This window comes from Equus przewalskii, chromosome 32, assembly GCF_037783145.1.
Source record: "Equus przewalskii isolate Varuska chromosome 32, EquPr2, whole genome shotgun sequence".
Taxonomy (NCBI): domain Eukaryota; kingdom Metazoa; phylum Chordata; class Mammalia; order Perissodactyla; family Equidae; genus Equus; species Equus przewalskii.
The window spans coordinates 18,202,868-18,221,195 of record NC_091862.1 but is presented as its reverse complement, the minus strand read 5'-3'; the positions used below and the strand labels follow the sequence as shown (position 1 = coordinate 18,221,195).

Genomic DNA, 18,328 nt, shown 5'->3' with positions numbered 1-18,328 from the left:
GCAAAATTCTTTTTTATGGGAGTAGCAATTTTACCTGAAAGGTTGCTCAAAGTGTTTATCACCTCAAAATCTGTAAACAAGCAAATTAAGAGTGAAGACACATTGTGAAGTCGTTCATGAGATCCGTTAGACTTCATTGTATTGTAATTTCTTTCAGTGGGTTTAGCTTGTAGGGAACTGAGTATCTATCTATCTATCTATCTAATCTGTCTGTCATTTCCATCCCTCTCCATAACAACAGTGAGCAACGTAAATATAACATGTAATTTATATGATATAAAATATATCATATATGTACTTCTTATGGACAGAAAAGGTAGAGTCACACTAGATAAATGAGCCAGGAGTCTGTTCTCTTTCTTGGGTCTTTGGAGCAACGCATTGAGTTTCCCTTGGGGCTGTGTCTTTATAGATACGTAAAATAGCAGGACCACGAATTCATTTGCGTTCATTTGCATACAATCTGCATATAGCCAGCAGTACAGATTCCATTGTGTCTCTTGGTGTTTTCAGAGAAGTTTTTTTTTTTCTTTTTTTCCCCTTAAGCCTGTCAAGATATTCTCAACCATGAGTGACATCTGGGGAAAGAAGAGAGCAAAAATAATGATGCAAATGTCTCTGTTTTCATGGTACTCTCAGTTTTCACATTTTCCAGAGACAGAAGCACACTGGGATAAATATCAGAAATGCTGTGAAATCAGTTGGTGAGACAACAATGCTCTGTGTCTTTTCCCCTTAATTGCAGCAGCAGTGCACCCGATCGGAATTGTTTGGTACAACGCCTCTTAGCCCTGTATTTTTATGTTGGTTGTGTAGTAGACGGGTGTTTGGGATCGCTGTGCCTGTGGCTTCGTGGGAAGATTACACAAGGTCGTCTTTCGTTGAGCTGACACCGGTAGTGGGACCACAGATTTAAATTAACTCTGTACCAAGTGAAATGGATGGTCATATGGAAAGATGCTGTGACGTGGTTTTTGTAATGAGAAAAGGAAAGAGAACTTGGATCTGCGTGTGTCATTTCTGTTTTTTGAAAGACAGTGATGGGAAAAATTCTTGTAAAAGGATAACGTGACACAAAATTTCACAATTTACTTAAAAAAAGTTCTTTTTAGGAAATAAGATTTTCCTCTCTCTTTCTGAACTTGAACTAATATTGCTTCAGCCCAATGCATGAGAACCAAAGAGGGAAAATAAGAAGTGAAACGTGTTAGACAAATAATAAACTCTAGAGCAGAAACTTTTTTTTGTGAGGAAGATTTGCCCTGAGCTAACATCGGTTGCCAATCCTCTTTTTTTTTTTTCCTTTGAGGAAGATTTGCCCTGAGCTACCACCTGTGCCAATCTGCCTCTACTCTGTATGTGGGACGTCTCCACAGCATAGCTGATGAGGGGAGTAGGTCCCCACCCTGGATCCGAACCCACGAACCCAGGCCCCCGAGTGGAGCGCGCAGAACTTTAATTCCTCAGCCTCAGGGCTGACCCTCTAGAGCAGGAAATTTTAACACTTTAAAAGAATAAGAAAGTTTGAAAAGGAATCTGTTTCAGTATTTTCATAATTGTATTTATTAGAATAAATATAGAGATGTCTTAAAGTCATCCTACATGCAGGAGTTTATTTTGTAACATTGCTGCCTCTTGGCATTAGCGTCATCGTGTTGAGTCAGACGTGAACTTCACATCCCAAAAAAGCAGGATGCAGTAGGTGTGGTGCTATCGAAACCTCAGCTGCATTGTTCAAATTCCCTGCAGACGAATGTTGCAAACATTTTTAGTAGAAGTAAATATTTTTACTGAGTAGGTCTGTGCTATCTCAAGTAAGAACAAGTTGGATAGAAAGGATGCAAAAGTTTCCAGATAGTTCTGAAAGAGAATGGGTTTTGACTGGATAAGAAAGAAAATCATCGTGTCGTTCCTTGGGTTCCATTTCATTGACGGAAAGGATTCCTTTCCTGGGATGGCAGATAAGCCTACATTTTAGAAACACACACACCTTTTATTCTTTTGCCTTACTTGGCATTGAAATCATCGAAACTGATGAAAGTGGTAATTATGGGGACTTTCCACATCTGGAAAATGATGTGGGAAAACGAGCAGCAGCTATGCCTCCCTGTCCTAAATGACCATCTGCTGAGCACCAGGTGAGGCGTGGATGTTGCAGACTATTTCAGGGTGTGAGATATTTGCTGTCGGTGGCCTGAGGTGAGTACAACAGCTGCTTTATTCTCCACGAACCACAGATATATTTTCAAAGCCCGCAAATCTTGGGGGAGACTTTTGAGTGATTGGGACTGAAGGATAGAAAATTAAACTTTTTCCCTAGCACAAAAAGAAGTTTGATCTGCAACTTGGAAACTTTAGAACTGAAGTGCATAGTTGGCTTTAAAGGTGTCGCTAGGATATATGAGTGAGGAGAGGAAAAGGAGAAAAAGTAATTTGAACAAAGCTATTTAAATAATTGTTTTTACAGTTTTTTGGGGTGGCCTTGAATTGTCCAAGAAAATAGTTGATTGTGAGGTCATACAGTTCATAAACATGAAAGCTGGTTACTTTTGAGGAGCCAGAATTCAAGATCGAAGTCCCTTGGCTTGGACACAACAACTCTCAGTGAAAGAGAGAGGAGAGAGTTTAATTTCCACTTAAGAACAGCAAGCCGGAGGAGAGTGTGTAGCTAGAACGCCTCTACCAAGTTTACTCAGGTCTTAGAAGATGTGGATTTTGTGTTGGTCAAAAGTGGCAGATAGGTTTCATCTCCTGGCTGGATGAAGGCAGAAGGTTCTGGATGAGGGTAGGAGGATAGCATCATATTCTCGAGAGGCTAAGATAACTCTGAAGAGCCCAGCATCTTCCAGGGGCCCCAGTTACTTGTGGAGTGATAGGATCAGGGTGTTAACTCATCAAAACGGGTTCTTGGGTAAGGTTGTTGCACGGCCTGCCTCCCCTCCTTCCAGCACTCTCGGGCGGGAGCTCCTTGGTCTTTCCCAGTGTATGCTGCAGGAGGGAGCTAAGAAAACTGGAGGGTCTTGAAGAGAACAGGGATGGCGAGGGCTTGGTCTCTTTGAAGGGTAAGCAGACATCCTGGCTACCAGAAGGCAGGTGCCTGATGCGAAGGGTCGCCGGTTTCCATGCTCTGAGGACCTGCAGCTCCTGCCCCACTGGCCAAAGCAGCTGTGGCCTGAGCCCCTGCCTCGGCGGCACTTGGCTCTCAGAGTCCTGGGGCTCAGTAGCTCCCATGGGAGCCACTCTTCTGCCCCCGTTCTTCCTCACGTCTCCTGCAGTCCTCTCTCCCCGTGTTGGGGCTGAGGTGGGCGGCGTGGGTGAGGGTCTGCTCTGAGGGGAAGCCGCTGCTTGCTCTCTGGCTCCCCCCGCCCCGTGCACAGACTCAGCTCCTTTCTCCACCAGTGGGAGTGGGGAGTGGAAGTGAAGGGCCCTGAGAGCCGGCCCGTCAGCTTGGGGTTTCCTTTGTAGGGTGAGGGCTGGGGTGGCATGGATGACTCAGGGGCGGGGAGAGCTCGTTCTATCTCTCTTTGTTTAGCGAGGTCACTTTGGTGGCTGGGTCAAAGGCAGATTAGGGAAAGTGAGGAAGGAGGCAGGAAAACCAGAGGGGATGTTGCAGATTTTCCAGTTGTGGCCCACGGGGCAGGTGGTATTGAGCTGAGACGAGTCAGGGCGAACCTTAGGATTGTGAGTTGACTTATCATGCTGTATTCAGGAGCCTCACCTTAGGCAGCTCTGGCCTGCCTCCCTCCCTCCCAAGGGCGATCATGTTTGCAGGCAGCTTCCTTTACGAAAGGCAGTAAAGCCAAGACTCCAGGCTGCCCACTTCCGTGCGGGTCCTCAGAGGCTCAGCTGCAGATTTCCACCTCAACCCATGTGATTTCCCTCCTGGAAATGTGACAGTGAACACTTTTAGAGCAGGGTAGGCGTCCAGCTCCTCTACCACGTCCGTCCAGCCTGTCCCAGACAGACAGACTGCAGTGGGGGGGTGACTTTGCCCAGACATGTCCAGCTGTTCAGAGATCTTCCTGGCCCAGTAAGAGGCCTCATCCCTGGCTCGGTGCTGGGGACTTGGAGGCAGTTACCTCAAACGTAGGGCATTTTACTGGTGGGAAAGGAAGCTTTTCTTACAAGTCATTTCTTTCAACTTCTGTTTCTCTGCTCCCTTAGTTCTGTAAAATCAGTGATTGCGGAAGTGGGACAGAGATGATGGCCTGCTCTGACCCAGGCCTCCGGATAGGTTGTCTAAACGTTGTGTTTTCCTAGCTTGTCTTGATAAAATCATTTTCCGTGGTTGTCTTGGTAAAGTCGTTTATTCATACCAGAGAAAGAACGTGTCGGGAGGTGAAAAGGAGCAGGGGGATGTTTTCAGAATGAATGAATGAATGAATGAATGAATTGATACAAGAAACGGCATAACTTACAAATGTATGCAGCATTTCTGTCCTCCCATATGTATGTGTTCAGAATCGACTCCTCTAAGGGAAGACTATAGTCTGAAACGTGATGTTGTAGTTTCTATTAGTCGTTAAATAAGTTTCGAGCACTTACCACGTGCCAGGTGGGTGGTGAGGAGCTAAGTTCCAAGTGTTTCATGTTACCTCATTACTCCTCACCACGACATAGGTACTATAGTTACTCCAGCAATCCCAGAGGTTAGGAATCGTGCCTCCAGCCACCGACCCGTAAGAGGCAGTGAGCTGGGCGTGAACTCAGGAGTGTGGGCTCCAGAGCAACTACCGTGTACTTCTCTTAGAGAAGAGACAGACGTGTTTCCTTATTTATTTAGGTGAATTTGTAGTGTGTACTCTTGCACGTGTACTTGGAATGACTTGGCATAAGATTGTCCCCTTGTCTGAGGGCCTCACGGGAGGGTGTGGTTCAGGTGTGTCCCAGATACAGCATTCTGCATTGGCCTCTCTGCATTCCCAGGTTCCAATCAGAGTGTCTGGGAGTGGGGTCCTGGTGGCTGGATTTCTCAAAAGCTTCCCTGGAGGTTCTGATGCAGCCGTGGGCCCTAGGTGGGTTGTAGGAGCCTCTTCGGGACACGGTGCCTTTGCTGAAGGCGCTTTCCTGGGGCTCGCTCAGCCCTGTTAGGGAAACGCAGGTGTGGGTCTAAGACTGGGACTTTGGTACCAGACAGTTCCAGCTTGGAGGCCTGGCTCCTTGGCTTGCAATTCTTGGGCTGTCACTCGACTTTTTGAGCTACTGTCTGTCTATCTACAAGGCGAGAAGAATAGGTACCGACTCCAAGGGCTGTCCTGAGGATGAGGAGATGTCATTCGTAAAGCTTAGCCTGGCACGTTCTCACCAGTGAGTAAATATCGGCGATTATTACTGTGAACCCTGCAGAGAGGAAGACAAAATGATGTGGGGCTTTTGCAGGTGGACTGACCGCCTTTGTTCTTTTCCTGTTTCTTCCTCCTGCCCTCCTCACCTCAGGACGGCTCCCTGGGAAACATCGATGACCTGGCGCAGCAGTATGCAGATTATTACAATACCTGTTTCTCCGACGTGTGCGAGCGGATGGAGGAGCTGCGGAAACGGCGGGTGTCCCAGGACCTGGACGTGGTGAGTGGGTGGCACTGGGAATACGCTCCTGCCCAGCCGGGCTGCTTTTGTTCGTGCTGCTGGTCCAGCATCCCTCCTTGGGCCTTTGAACGGGTCCTAGTTGCTCATGGAGCATCAGTCTGCAGGGTGCTGCCTCATATGGAGTGAAAAATTCGGATCCCTTAAGTATCAACCCAGTTCTTTTGTGGATATCAAATTGAATGAGTATTGCTTAGGACAATATGGTCAAATATCTGTGTCCATTAAAAGCCTGGATTTTTACTTTTATTTTTTTTAACTTGAGGGAAAAGAATACTTTTACTGTTGGCCAATGTATACTACAGTTTTACTGACTATAAGCCCAAAGGATGTCTTGGCTAGTTCCTTCTTTCTTTTCTTTTTTCCTCTTTTTTGAAAAACAAAATAAAATGTAAAGAACTAAAAAACCACTTTAATCTCCCACCTAGCAATAATCATATTGGTGTTTTAAGCAGATTTCCCTTCATTGTTTTTCTGGGCATTTTTACATCAGCAATTTAATTCTTGCTTTTTTTACTTAACATTTTATTGGAGTTCTTCCATTCATTAGGATCTTTTTATAATCACCGTTTTTCATGGCTGTAGTCTCTTCTCTCACTCAGGTGCATTGAAATTCATTTGGCTGTTTTGTAAAGGCCTTTATGTGTTTGGTTAGTGGAGCATTAGAACTTGCATGCGATCAATAGTAAATAAATAGCTTAGGAACTCTCTGTATAATCTGTATGTGTGCTAGTATTCCCATGTTGTACACTTGCTACAAAATATCTTACTGAAACTTTTGCATTTATTAATTTAAACTTGCTACACATATTCTCCTTGGTTTCATTTTGGTTCAGTGCTTTTCAAATTGTTTTGTTTCACTGGTGACCTCAAGACCACTTGAAGAATGGGAGGTGGAAGAAAAGACTCAACTCTCCATGTCTGTTCATTGGACCAGCTCCTTTTTGACCATCTTTTATATATCGGGGGCTATGTGGATCTCTCTTGAGTAACTGAGTCCCTCTTCATTTACAAGAAGTTTGAAAACTGCTGATTCAATTGAGTTCTTATTTATTTTTTATTTTCCATAAATCTACTTAGGGGAGGAATGAAGGAAAAAAACAGTAGTTAAGAAACTAGGAACAGGTAATTCTTTTATTAATATTCCTTTTATGTTCTAAAGGGCCTATGATGTAAGGGACCCAACAAGTAGTTTAGGCACCACTGTTGTATATTCTGTCAGTGAACACAATCTGCTTCGATGCTGGCGTTCTTAGGCGCTTTAATTTCTTTCCATAACCCAACCTAAGTAAAGATTCCTTAGGTCAGGAGTAATGTCACATCGTGACTGTCAAATAACTATTGATTCTCTTTCCTTTTGCTCCACCGATTTAGCAGTCGGCAGGGGTGAGAGTAAAGTCGCTGATAAGCACTCGTAGGGGAAAGAAAAAGCCATCACCCAGGGGTCCTGACATCATGGCCTAGGCAGGCTTGTGGTTGTCATTGTTGCTGAGGGCTTCTTTCCTCTAACTTTGTCCCCTGGCACGTGTGAATGGCGGGGTTGTTTGGTTCCTTTTAAGGAAGTAACCTCATGTGGCACAAGACTTCCCTGCTCCATTAAAATTCATTAGGCTCTCCTGTTGGGGCGTAGTGAACGAGAAAAGACTTTCCTTTTGGCAAGATTGCAGCAGAACAACAATCTAAATATTGCTCCGGATTCTTGAACATTGCAGTTTTGCCCCAGAATGATCGTCTGGTAGCATACTTTGTGGCCTCCTAGGACGTTTCACTGAGCAAGGAAAGGGTGGCCGTGAATTGGTCCATGATCCTTCATACACCCCTCAGCCACTCTTCTCAGAGTTATAGCCAGGTGAGAGTTGGGGTTACCGCAATCGTCCCACGGCGTTTGAAACCCTGGAAGGCAGCTTCTAGGTAGGAAAGGAAGCTGCCTGGTGCTGGGATAATAATTCCTTCCCACTTAGACAGATGGGCCTAATTTGGTGCGCTCTGTTCCAGAGCTGCAAAAGACAGTCTGGGGAAAAAAACCACCACATGAGCTTAATTAGTTCTGATCAAAGGTGTGAGAATCTGGTGGTGGGAGCGAATTCGAGCCAGGCTGGAAACTGTTCATCCTTTAAGCTGTAGTTAGTGAGAAAAGTAAGATCCCAAGTCGGCATATTCAGGTTCGCTTTCTAGGAAATTCTAGGCTGCTTGCAGTGGTAAGTGGGAGGCCTCAGACTACTGAAGATCAGGCCAGATGCCACGTGGTTCACTGTCATTCACAAGGCTCAGGCGTCCAGATGTCTGTGTTAGACGTGCTTTAAGGTTATCCATCTTTCTGGCCATGCATACAACCCCAGCGACTTAACGCAAAGTTCCTTCTCCCGGGGGTTAGCTCTTCACAGATTGAGCCCTGATGGGAACTCATTCTTGAAAAGGTGTAACTTTCAGGTTTTACCTGCATTTCTAGACTTTGGATTCTGCCTTGGGACAAGTAGGCAAACTTCTTCCGTGCCCCGCTGGTGGAGCAGCTCCAGATCTGAGGACCTACGGCTTAATACTTTCTTTCTGTGCCGGTAGGCAGCCCCATCAAAGCTGACCGTGAGCTGGCTCCGAGAACAAACAACCCCCTCAAAGCAGTAAGAGGACATGGTAACATATTAGGAGCCTGAAACATTTGATAGGGAAAAAGGACCTTTAAGTTTGCTCTGTCTGCCGTAGCAAAAGGCATTTAGAACACAGCCTTGAGTACAGAGAATTTGGGGTGGTGGGTGGAATTGGTTTATGACTTTTGTTTCATTTGAAATCCTCTGGGTAAATTTTGGGATTGAGGGAGTATTCTGCAGATCAAGAAGACTTTTAGATATTTGTATTGGCTTTGAAAAGTCAAAAAAAAACCCCACATTGTCCTTGAATGCTAGTTACGTGTCAGTTGGAAAACAAACCAACCCAAGAGAGACCCTGCCCACAGATGCTTGACTTAACCCTGAAAAATAAAAGGTTTTGATAATTATATTAGTAATTAACTTTCTGGCTAGGATGTCAAGCTCCTTCTCCAGGCCCCAGTCACCCGGCTCCTGGCTGGAATAAAGCCCTTGATAAAGTGTTTTTGGGGCCAGTGAGCTTAGCTGAAGGCAACAGAGAGTACAGATGGGTGAAAATTCAGCAGTATAAACAGGGATTATGATCCAAGTTTACAACGATGGTGAGAGTTTTTATTTAGCACCAAATGGGCCCTAAAGGAACAGAGTGTGGACCTCAGGCTTCACCCCTGCTGGGGACTGGGACATCAGTACTTGTGAACAGCAGGGAAGTGGCCCATATTCCCACACATTTGGCACATCCCTGAGCACCGTGTGGTTTTTGGTTGAGAGAAGCTGCCTTCAGAAATGACAGCAGCTGTCCAAGTCCATAATGGACCCATTGCTACTGATGCTAAAGTCTGACATCTGTCAAAGTGACACCACGGCCAGGAAAGGGACACATGGAAGGTGGCCTCTGATTACTGACTGTGTCAGCTTCCTTGGCATCTTGAGCTTGAGTCTGCTTGGTGTTGGCAGAAAACAAGTTTGTGTGGTTGGTGGTGCGGCACAGCCCTGATGGAGAAGTCCTCACCTGCAGTGGGGCCCTGGTGACAACGTCAGCTGAAGCCCGGCTAGGACTCTGTGCCAAATCCCTATTGCATCTGTGGGCACGGATGCGGGCTTGGTGAGTCAAGGAGTCAAAAGGATTTCTTGGACTCTCAAGGTCTGGCAGTAGTGTTCTTTTATTCAGAGAATAGTATGGAATAGTATGGGGACAGGACCCATGGGCAGTGAAGAGCTGCAGACATGGGTACCTGACATATTTTTACTAGACAAAGAAAAGATGATGTAAAAAGTCATTAAATGGTTTCAGTGCAGATGGGGTCTGGTTATTGTGTGGTCGTATAACTTTAGATGCGAACCTGGTCATATAGATGGGCGTGTAGGCCAGGGTGCCCTGGGCTTCTCTCCCCGGGACAGCCCTAATCCACTCCATAAAATCCATTGGGTCGTATAGATGGGCATGTAGGCCAGGACCCCTTGGGCTTCTCTACTTGGGGCAGCCTAGATCCACATCAGGCACCAGGAAATGGGAGTCCAGGCAGAGACTCACCCAGATCTTTAAGGACCGGAAATGTAAATAAAAATGCTGCAAATCATCACAGAGAAATGTGACATCAGAACCCTTGCTGCCGGTGTAGGAATGATTCTGGGGTACAGCCGTTCCTTGCAAGCTTTATAATTTAATCGTTCCAAATATAATTCTGGACCAAGGCAGAGGCAGTGTAGGGGAGAAAGACATTTCCTTTACCCGTTCTGGGTTCTTCTGGCCGGACATCGAATTAAATTCGCATGAGACAGAATAACAGGAGAAAATTAAACAAAGCTTTATAACAGGTATACGTGGGAGAGGCTCAGGCAACCTCAGCAACTCGCCAAAATGGCTGAAGCCACCATCTTAAATGTCCTCTTCAGCTAAAGACAAAGGAAGATGTTGGGGGTAGGGGGAGTCAGTTGCAGGAGGTTACCAGACAAGTACGGTAAACAAGAGTAAGGTTATTATGCAGATTTAAGTCCTTGCCTTCTGCGTTGGTGAGAGTTTCTAGAGAGAAGGTCACCCCTCCTTCCTGGTACAGATGGAGATTTTCTTTACAATGTAAATATCTCTTAGCAAAGGGTAAGTAAATTCTACTTTTCAGTTTCTTTCGTGTCTGCAGTTTTTAAAAGTAACCAGCCCAAAATAATCCTCATGCCAGAAAGACGTATCTTGGGGTGGCCAATTCCAGTCCCCCACAGCAGTTAAGAGTGGTGTCTGTCAGGACTAGTGGTGATTCTTGGGGCTTCTTCAGACTCTACACCCCAACCCCCAGCCTTCGAGTCCTGCTCCGGGCTTGGTGCAGTGGCACAACGGGGAGAAGTACAGTGGCAAGAGGCTGGGGAGGTGGACAGACTTGGGTTCCACTTCTGGCTGTTTTACTTAGCTGGCAAGTTGGGTAACCTCTCCAAGCCTCAGTTTCCCCATCTGTAAAATAGGGGTAAAAGTATCTCAGAAAGTTATTGTGAGGATTAAATGGAAAACGACTATAAAGTCCCTGGTCCGTCGTTGTAAGTGTCCATAACTGTTCATCCTTTTCGTTCCCCTCTATTCTGGGAGTAATGCTGAGAACTATCTTTTATTCATACTTCATTACTATTTATTCACGTGAGTGTAGGGAGCTTTTTTTAGCTTTTCTTTTGGGAAATTTCAAACATAACGTAAACAGCATAATATAGTGAACTTCCCGTGCCACTTACCCAGCCCCAGTGCGTACCCGCAGTCTGCCATTCCCATGTCATCTCTCCTCCTTACGCCGGCTGGATCATTGCTATTTTTTAGAAGTTCTTTGTTTTTGGGGTAAAATGGACAGTGAAAGGTACAGATCTTCGCTGCACAGTTTTGTCAAGTGGATATATCCATGTCATCCACACCCGGGTATGATACAGAACGGAGCCATCACCCCACAAAGTTCCCTCATGGGCCACTTCCCAGTACGTCCTGGTTTGAGGGGTTTTTGTCCGTCTGTTTTGATCACTTATGTCACTCCAGCACAGAGAACCATGCATGGCACGTAATAGATGCTCAGTATCTGTTGAGTTTATTTATGTATGTAATTATTTAGAAATATTTAAAGGGCATCAAGTCTGTATCTGAGACTTTGCCCATCCAGAAACACAGATGATGATGTATTCCCCATCCACAAAGAGGTCACAATTTAGTGGGAGTATTAGACAAGTAAACAGGCTATTAAAATGCTGTGCAGGAATACAGAAGAGAGCTGTTGACCGAGGTTAGGAAAGTCTTAGAAGGCTTTCTGGAGGAGGTGATCCCCAAGCCCAATCATAAAGAACGTGGAAGATTATTCTGGTGGGGGAGTGGGTGCTAACAGTGCAGGATAATTTAAGGCAGAGGGCACAGTTTGCAAAAAGGTTAAAAACTGAGCTAGAAAATGTGGCTTTTACAGGCCATTGGGGCGAGTTTTACTGTGGCTGGAACCTAAGATAGAAACGAAGTGCTGAAAAACATACATGGTGTTCTTTCAGAGGTCCTTGGATTGTTAATGATATAAAAAGTTAGGATGTTGTTCTGATTCATCATCATTCACAAGACAAAACAAAAATAATTTCCATTTCGCAATAGTGGACCCGTGAGGCCAAGGTGAACTCGTGGTTTCACCCAGATATGCCCAGATGGTGCAGTCTCTGTGGTTTTTTTTTTTTATTTTCCAGACTGTTCTTCCTTTGTTATTTACTGGAGACAGCAAAGCGTGTGGAAAACAGGTTTCCTATTTTCCTATGCCTTTGAACTCCCTGAATATTCAAGGAAAGATCAGGAAAGCAAGGTTGCCCCCAGCGAGGTTGTCAGTGCATAGGTCCTGGGTGTTCTGAAGGAATGCGGGCACGGCCAGCACGCGGCCTCCCTGAATTCTTATCAGCACGTGTCCTCCCTGAATTCTTATCTCCTTATCCACAGGATTAGAATGTGATGTGTTGCAAATCGTCCTGAGTTGAAATATTCGACTGCTAAACCCCAATTGTTGCTCTGAAGGGCATTTATTTTCGTTTTGTTTCATTTTGTCTTAACTGACATTACTCGCTAGCTTTGGGCTGCTGTTGCTTTGCAGATTGCAGTCAGAAGCGGTTCTGCTGCGGGATTCACACATTTGATGTCAGAATACACTGAGGCATTCTGTTCTAAGCCAGCTGGTAATACAGTCCCCTGCTCTGGCTCCCTCAGACAAAGTCCCGTTTGTAGTCCAATGCCCGGTCCCAATTTAGTCAGCATTTCTTGTACATTGCACCGCGGTAACGTGGACATAAACAGAATTCTTGGCTGCCAGATTTGATCTTGGCATCCCGTACCTCTCCTAATTAAGAAGGTTTTTATTATCCTTACAATCAGGTTAGGTGTGCTTCCATCCTTCTAAACTTAGAGACCTTTGTAGACTGCGTGTACAATTATGGAAATAGATTAGATATATTATTGTGATGTTATAGTCTACGAATTAAGTCTGCATCAGATTTTTCAAATATGGATCAACAACATTGGCGTGTTTTTCTGTTTTTGTTCCTGAGCATTTAGAAATGACTGATTTTTATTTGTGTTTCTGAAACACAACGAGCCGGGGGAGGTTAAAAACCAAAATAGCATCCTGCTGAAAATACAAATGCTTTCCAAAAAGGAGAAGAGTCTGAGCCTTGTAGTTGTTTTCATTTACATACAGCAGAGAGAATTCTGAAAGGTTGATCAAAAGACAGCAACCGAGGAGAGAGGCCAAGGAATTGAAAGGAAAGAGGCCACTTTGGTGGCAGAATCCAGTGTTTGGCCAAGGCTTTGGGGAGAAATGGCTCTGTTTTTAGAATTGGGACCTTTCCGAGTTGAGTGCAGCCCAGGCCAGGCCCCTTTTTGAAGCCTTGGAATATTAAAACCAGGTTCCCCAAGCTGTAGTGTGATCTAAATGTTATGTTGAAGAATTAAACGCTTTCCACGTCGGCAATTACAGTGTAATTTATTTGTGCTACGCACAAGCTAATTATAGGCTATTGAAACATGTTAATTTGTAGCACACTAGAGATGGGATGGTCTTGGTGTGAGACAGCTTAAAGGAATGTGATCAATGTTTGCTTATTTTCAGGCCCTAGGAGTGGGTTTCTGTGGCTGTGTCGATAATGTCATTTGATGATAATGACAAACATCTAAATTTGAGGCCTGTGGAGAGGACTGTGGGGCTCAGGTCCAGTGGCCCACGTGTCCCCAGGGCCTGGCTTGGGGAATGGCGATGGTTGGGCGTCTGCAGTAGGATTAGGCAGATTCCTGCAGGGCCCAGACAGGAGGTCACCTGGGCAGGGCTGTGAGCTTTCGCTGGTGTTGCCACACACACATGATGTCAGGCTCCTGACCTCTAGGTACATATTTTAGACTGATCTCTCGCCACAGCACCTGTGCACCAAGATGACGAAGGACAGAAGGAATCGGGCCCCAGAATACCAAGTATTTTGACGGGAGCTCTCTCTGGCCACCTCTTACTAGAAGATCATTACACCCACTTTCAGCAGGATTTTTGGGCTTGGAGCTGCATTTTCTTTCAGTTTGGAAGTTTCGAGAATTTTATTTTAAATAGAAGAAAGCAAGGTGGTAAAATGTTTAGCTTGGTCTAGTTGGTTCTGTTAATCTTACTCTGACCTTTTTAACCATTTGGAATCTGGAGGGACACAGACTAACTTGGTGACCTTGGAAAATGCACGTCAGTAACGCCAGAGCACAGCTATTGCCTTCCTTTAATGTCCCACTGTATTACTCAGACAAGAACAGCAGGTTCTAGATTTTTTCTCCTCCCCCGGACATGTCAACCTGTGTTTTAGAAATAGAGACTTAATTTGTCAACTGTAGCAATGGCGTTAGAGGTCATGTTCAGGAATAAGGCCAGTTTCTGTATCTCTGGCTAGTCTGAGGCTTGTCCATACATGATTATTTATAAGGGATTGTTTGAGAGACTTACTGCAATTATTTAGAATATGAAGGTTTTCTAAATTTGTGCCACAGCAGTGCCATCCATCTCATGGACTCCAGCAGAAGCCAAGGGAACTTAATCAAAAATAAATCAAGGAGAAGACCAAACCAGATTGGAAACACATCATGAATATTCGTGAACATCTGGTTGTCTTTGTGGGAGCGTTTGTTATTTTTTTTAATGTGTGCAACAGAGAGACATGGCTTCTTAACAAAGATGCCCAGAGGAAGACAGATGTCCAGCTGAGATTTCAAAGGGTGTTTTTATTTGTGTGTGAATGTCCTTTCTCCTTGGGGTGTGGGTTTCGCTTCTCTGAGATGTTCCTTTGATCTCTTTCATCTTCCGGAATCTGTTGTGGTATTTTCTCTGAATTCTTCGTTGGAGTCACTCGCTTGATTGACGAAGATCAAACCTTTCTTTCCAAAGGAGAATTTTAACTTAAGGGAAAATTTACTATTTAATATTTTTGGTGAATCTTTTAAATAGCGGTGATAAGATAATTATCAATTGAGCTATTCTGCATCATTGATCACCAGGATCACTTAACATGTGTTGTAAAGCTTGACATTTTGTCTGCCTCACTGCCTAGAGTACTGCCCGTAACTAGAAAGGAAGGGTGAATAAAGTGTGAGAAGGCCATAATAATAGGTATGCTGATAATTATCACAATAATGACTTTTAAAAAGTCCATTGGAGTTTATGAGGCATCTATCTACCTTATCCATTCTTCTGATAACCCCGTGAGATGGATATTAGTAATCTTATGGTTTCGGTTGGGCAGAGGCAGAAACCAGTGCTCCCAAAAGGAGGCCATGTAACTTGATGAGGAAGACCGGGCCGCATCGTCCACCTGCCTGGACGCCCGCTACCTGGGGCCTCAGTGTGGGCATGGCTGGACGGAGATGACAGCGGCTTCTTCGCTGGGTTATTGTAAAGGTTAAATAAGATAATGTTTGTAGAGCAGTCACCAGGGTTCCTGGGTGCATGCTAGAGCTCAATGACTATTTCTAATAAATATTATTATTAATTATAATAGACATACTAAATGTCGATAAAGGTAATATCATAAAAATAGAGCTTGTTAAAATTCAAATAGCTGGTACGTGTCAGAGATGGGGTTTGAAACCAGGAGGTCAATGCCAAGTCTCTGAATCCCGCAGGCCACCTGCTGACCCTGTGTTTGACTCTCTGGAGATTCCTCAGAGGCCTGGCCCCACCTCCCCATCCTACTATGTCTCTTTTTTTTTTGAAGAAGAAAATTCGCCCTAAGCTAACATCCTCCTTTTTTTTTTTTTCTTTTAAAGATTGGCACCTGAGCTAACAACTGTGGCCAATCTTTTTTTTTTTTTTCCTGTTTTATCTCCCCAAATCCCCTCTGGAACATAGTTGTATATCTTAGTTGCAGGTCCTTCTAGTTGTGGCATATGGGATGCCGCCTCAACGTGGCCTGACGAGCGGTGCCATGTCCACGCCCAGGATCCGGACCCTGGGCCACCGCAGTGGAGTGCGCGAACTTAACCACTCGGCCAAGGGGCCGGCCCCTACTCCTCTTTTTGCTGAGGAAGACTGGCCCTCAGCTAACATCTGTGCCCATCTTCCTCTACTTTTTTATATGTGGGGCGCCTGCCACAGCATGGCGTGCCAAGCAGTGCCGTGTCCACATCCAGGATCCTAACTGGCGAACCCCGGGCTGCCAAAGTGAAACGTGCGCACTTAACCGCTGAGCCACCGGGCTGGCCCCCTACTATGTCTTGATTTACAGATTAGTTTATGTATTTGGATAATATAAAAGTGTAATATTATAAATTGGAATATAATATAAAATAAGTTTTATTAAACAAATTACAATGATATACTCATTATACAAAAAATTGGAAACAAACCAACCAACCCCACAAAATTCCTTAAAGTAGAAGTTTAAAGTCTCCTGATAGTGACTTACCTAAGGTTAACAATTCTAACAGTTGGGTTCACACGACTTTCTGGATTTCCACATTTTCTGTTCTCCGTCTGTTTCTTCCTCTCTTTGCCTACACACAAATATGCACTCAGATACAAATATACGTGATGTTTTACCTACGGCAGATTAGAAGCCGTAAATTAAAAGAGGGGTGACTGGTTGATGGAGATGGTCATCTGATATTGGCAAGGAAGGTTAACAAATGAAGAGACGGAAAATCTAACAAGTAAATAGAAGAACTCAAAAAGCTCAATGGCCTGGGCTATTTAGAATAGGGGCAAATAACTTTGCAGATTCTGTGGGCAATACTGAATTAAAAAGAGTCTGTTAGGGGCCGGCCTGGTGGCGCAGCAGTTAACCGCGCACATTCTGCTTCTCAGCGGCCCGGGGTTCACGGGTTCGGAGCCCAGGTGCGGACATGGCACCACTTGGCACGCCATGCTGTGGCAGGTGTCCCACGTACAAGGCAGAGGAAGATGGACATGGATGTTAGTTCAGGACCAGCTTTCCTCAGCAAAAAGAGGAGGATTGGCAGATGTTAGCTCAGAGCTAATCTTCCTCAAAAACAAAAAAAAAGAGTCTGTTAAATTATATCCCCTGCATTGTTATAGAACATGAGATTATTAGAGACTTTAGAAGAATTCCATTCAAGTAGGTAAAATAGGATGAAAAGTAAATATAGTGAAGTAAAATAATAAAATAAGTAAAATAAAACAAAACATTTTACTGTTTTACCTGTAGCTTTGTCTTGAAAGCTCATTTAACAGAATAACCCATATTAGAGGGTTCTATAATATTGTAATGTTTAGTGTCTTATGTAATAACTACTTTAGAGATGGCCCGATGATGACATATAGTGTTCTTCCTGATGGGTAATGCAGGGAACTGGTAAAAACAACATTTACTGGTTTTCTGGAGTGTTTCAGTAACTTGCTTGACGTCATGGGGAAGTTATTAGTACCAAAATAGAAGCCTCATTTCAGGAAGCTCCTGTTGCAATTGGACAAGACAGTCATATTCATAAGTGGGTGATACAGATTTGCTTACAACAAATGCTAGCTGTCCATCGGTTCACGTGGACATACCTTAAGCATTAGGACAATGGAAAAGGTAAAGGCGGCGTGCTTGGTGCTTGGAAAGCTTAGCTGGACTGGTTTGGGAGAGCAGGTCCCTCGGGCTGGGGCCGGGATTCCATACCATGAAATCGGGTGCTAGGCTGGCTTCTGAGTAATTAGGACAAGAACTTGTGCAGTTGCTCAGCTTGTCCTGGGAGACCAACAGAAGTTGAAGTTTAGACGATTTTAACAGAGTTAGACTTACAAGGGCACTTAGAGTTAGAATGATAATGTCAACTATAGTAATAACCAAGATTTTATATACGTATGTATTTTTTCCAAGTAGATAGCTTCTTTTAACACCACAGCTGATTGTGTTCTTTGAAAAACATTTATTGAATACCTACTGTGTGAAAGCGTCTAGTACATATTGTTTCTCTACGTACGGAGTGCTCCTCTATGAGGCTTTTTATTGAGATATAATGCACACACCGTAAATCCATACATTGCTCACTACTGTATCTCTGTGGCTACAACAGTTGCCAGCACGTAGGAGATGGTCAATAAATATTTGTGGAATGAATGTGTTGACCTAAACCAAATAAACATATTTTACCAGCAGAATGGGTTTCTTCTGAATGGCAAAGAATTACAATTTGGGGCATTCGGTCTATGGAGAACCACACACGAGTCTGGAGAGAGAAAGGAGGGAAGCGTTCTTTTATGAAGTTGGGAGGGGCCGTTGTAAAGGAAGAGTCCACTGGAGGAGACAGAGTTCCAAGTGGGGTGGCTTCTCACTGGCTGAGCTGTCGCTGGGCGAGGGGGAGTTCCTTCCTTCTGCTGGGATAGTAAGTAGTGCCACTTCCTGTCTGAGAGGCACCGTATATCTCTTTCTCTTGAGGTCTGCACTGAGTGGCAGGTGCGTAAGAGTTCTCTTTTCTGGCCTCCTGACGCCATTTTATTTTATTTTATTTTTCGAAGATTGGCCCTGAGCTAACATCTGTTGCCAACTTCCTCTTTTTTTTCCTCCCCAAAGCCCCAGTACGTAGTTGTATATCCCAGTTCTAAGTTGTTCTTCTGTGTAAGATGCCGTCACAGCGTGGCTTGATGAGCAGTGTATAGATGTGCACCTGGGATCCGAACCAGCGAACCCCAGGCCGCTGAAGTGAAGCGTGTGAA

At 44.5% G+C, this 18,328-nt stretch overlaps 1 protein-coding gene across 13 annotated transcripts in view; it reads left to right on the top strand.

Annotated features, from left to right (window-relative positions):
* SASH1 (SAM and SH3 domain containing 1) overlaps positions 1-18,328 on the top strand; it is a 300,681-nt gene that overhangs the window by 156,596 nt on the left and 125,757 nt on the right. For all 13 annotated transcript variants that reach the window (XM_008539539.2, XM_070602972.1, XM_070602966.1 and 10 more), the window contains exon 2: positions 5,437-5,565. In XM_008539539.2, coding sequence (XP_008537761.2) covers positions 5,437-5,565 — 129 coding nt within the window. The remainder of the gene's footprint in view (positions 1-5,436; positions 5,566-18,328) is intronic.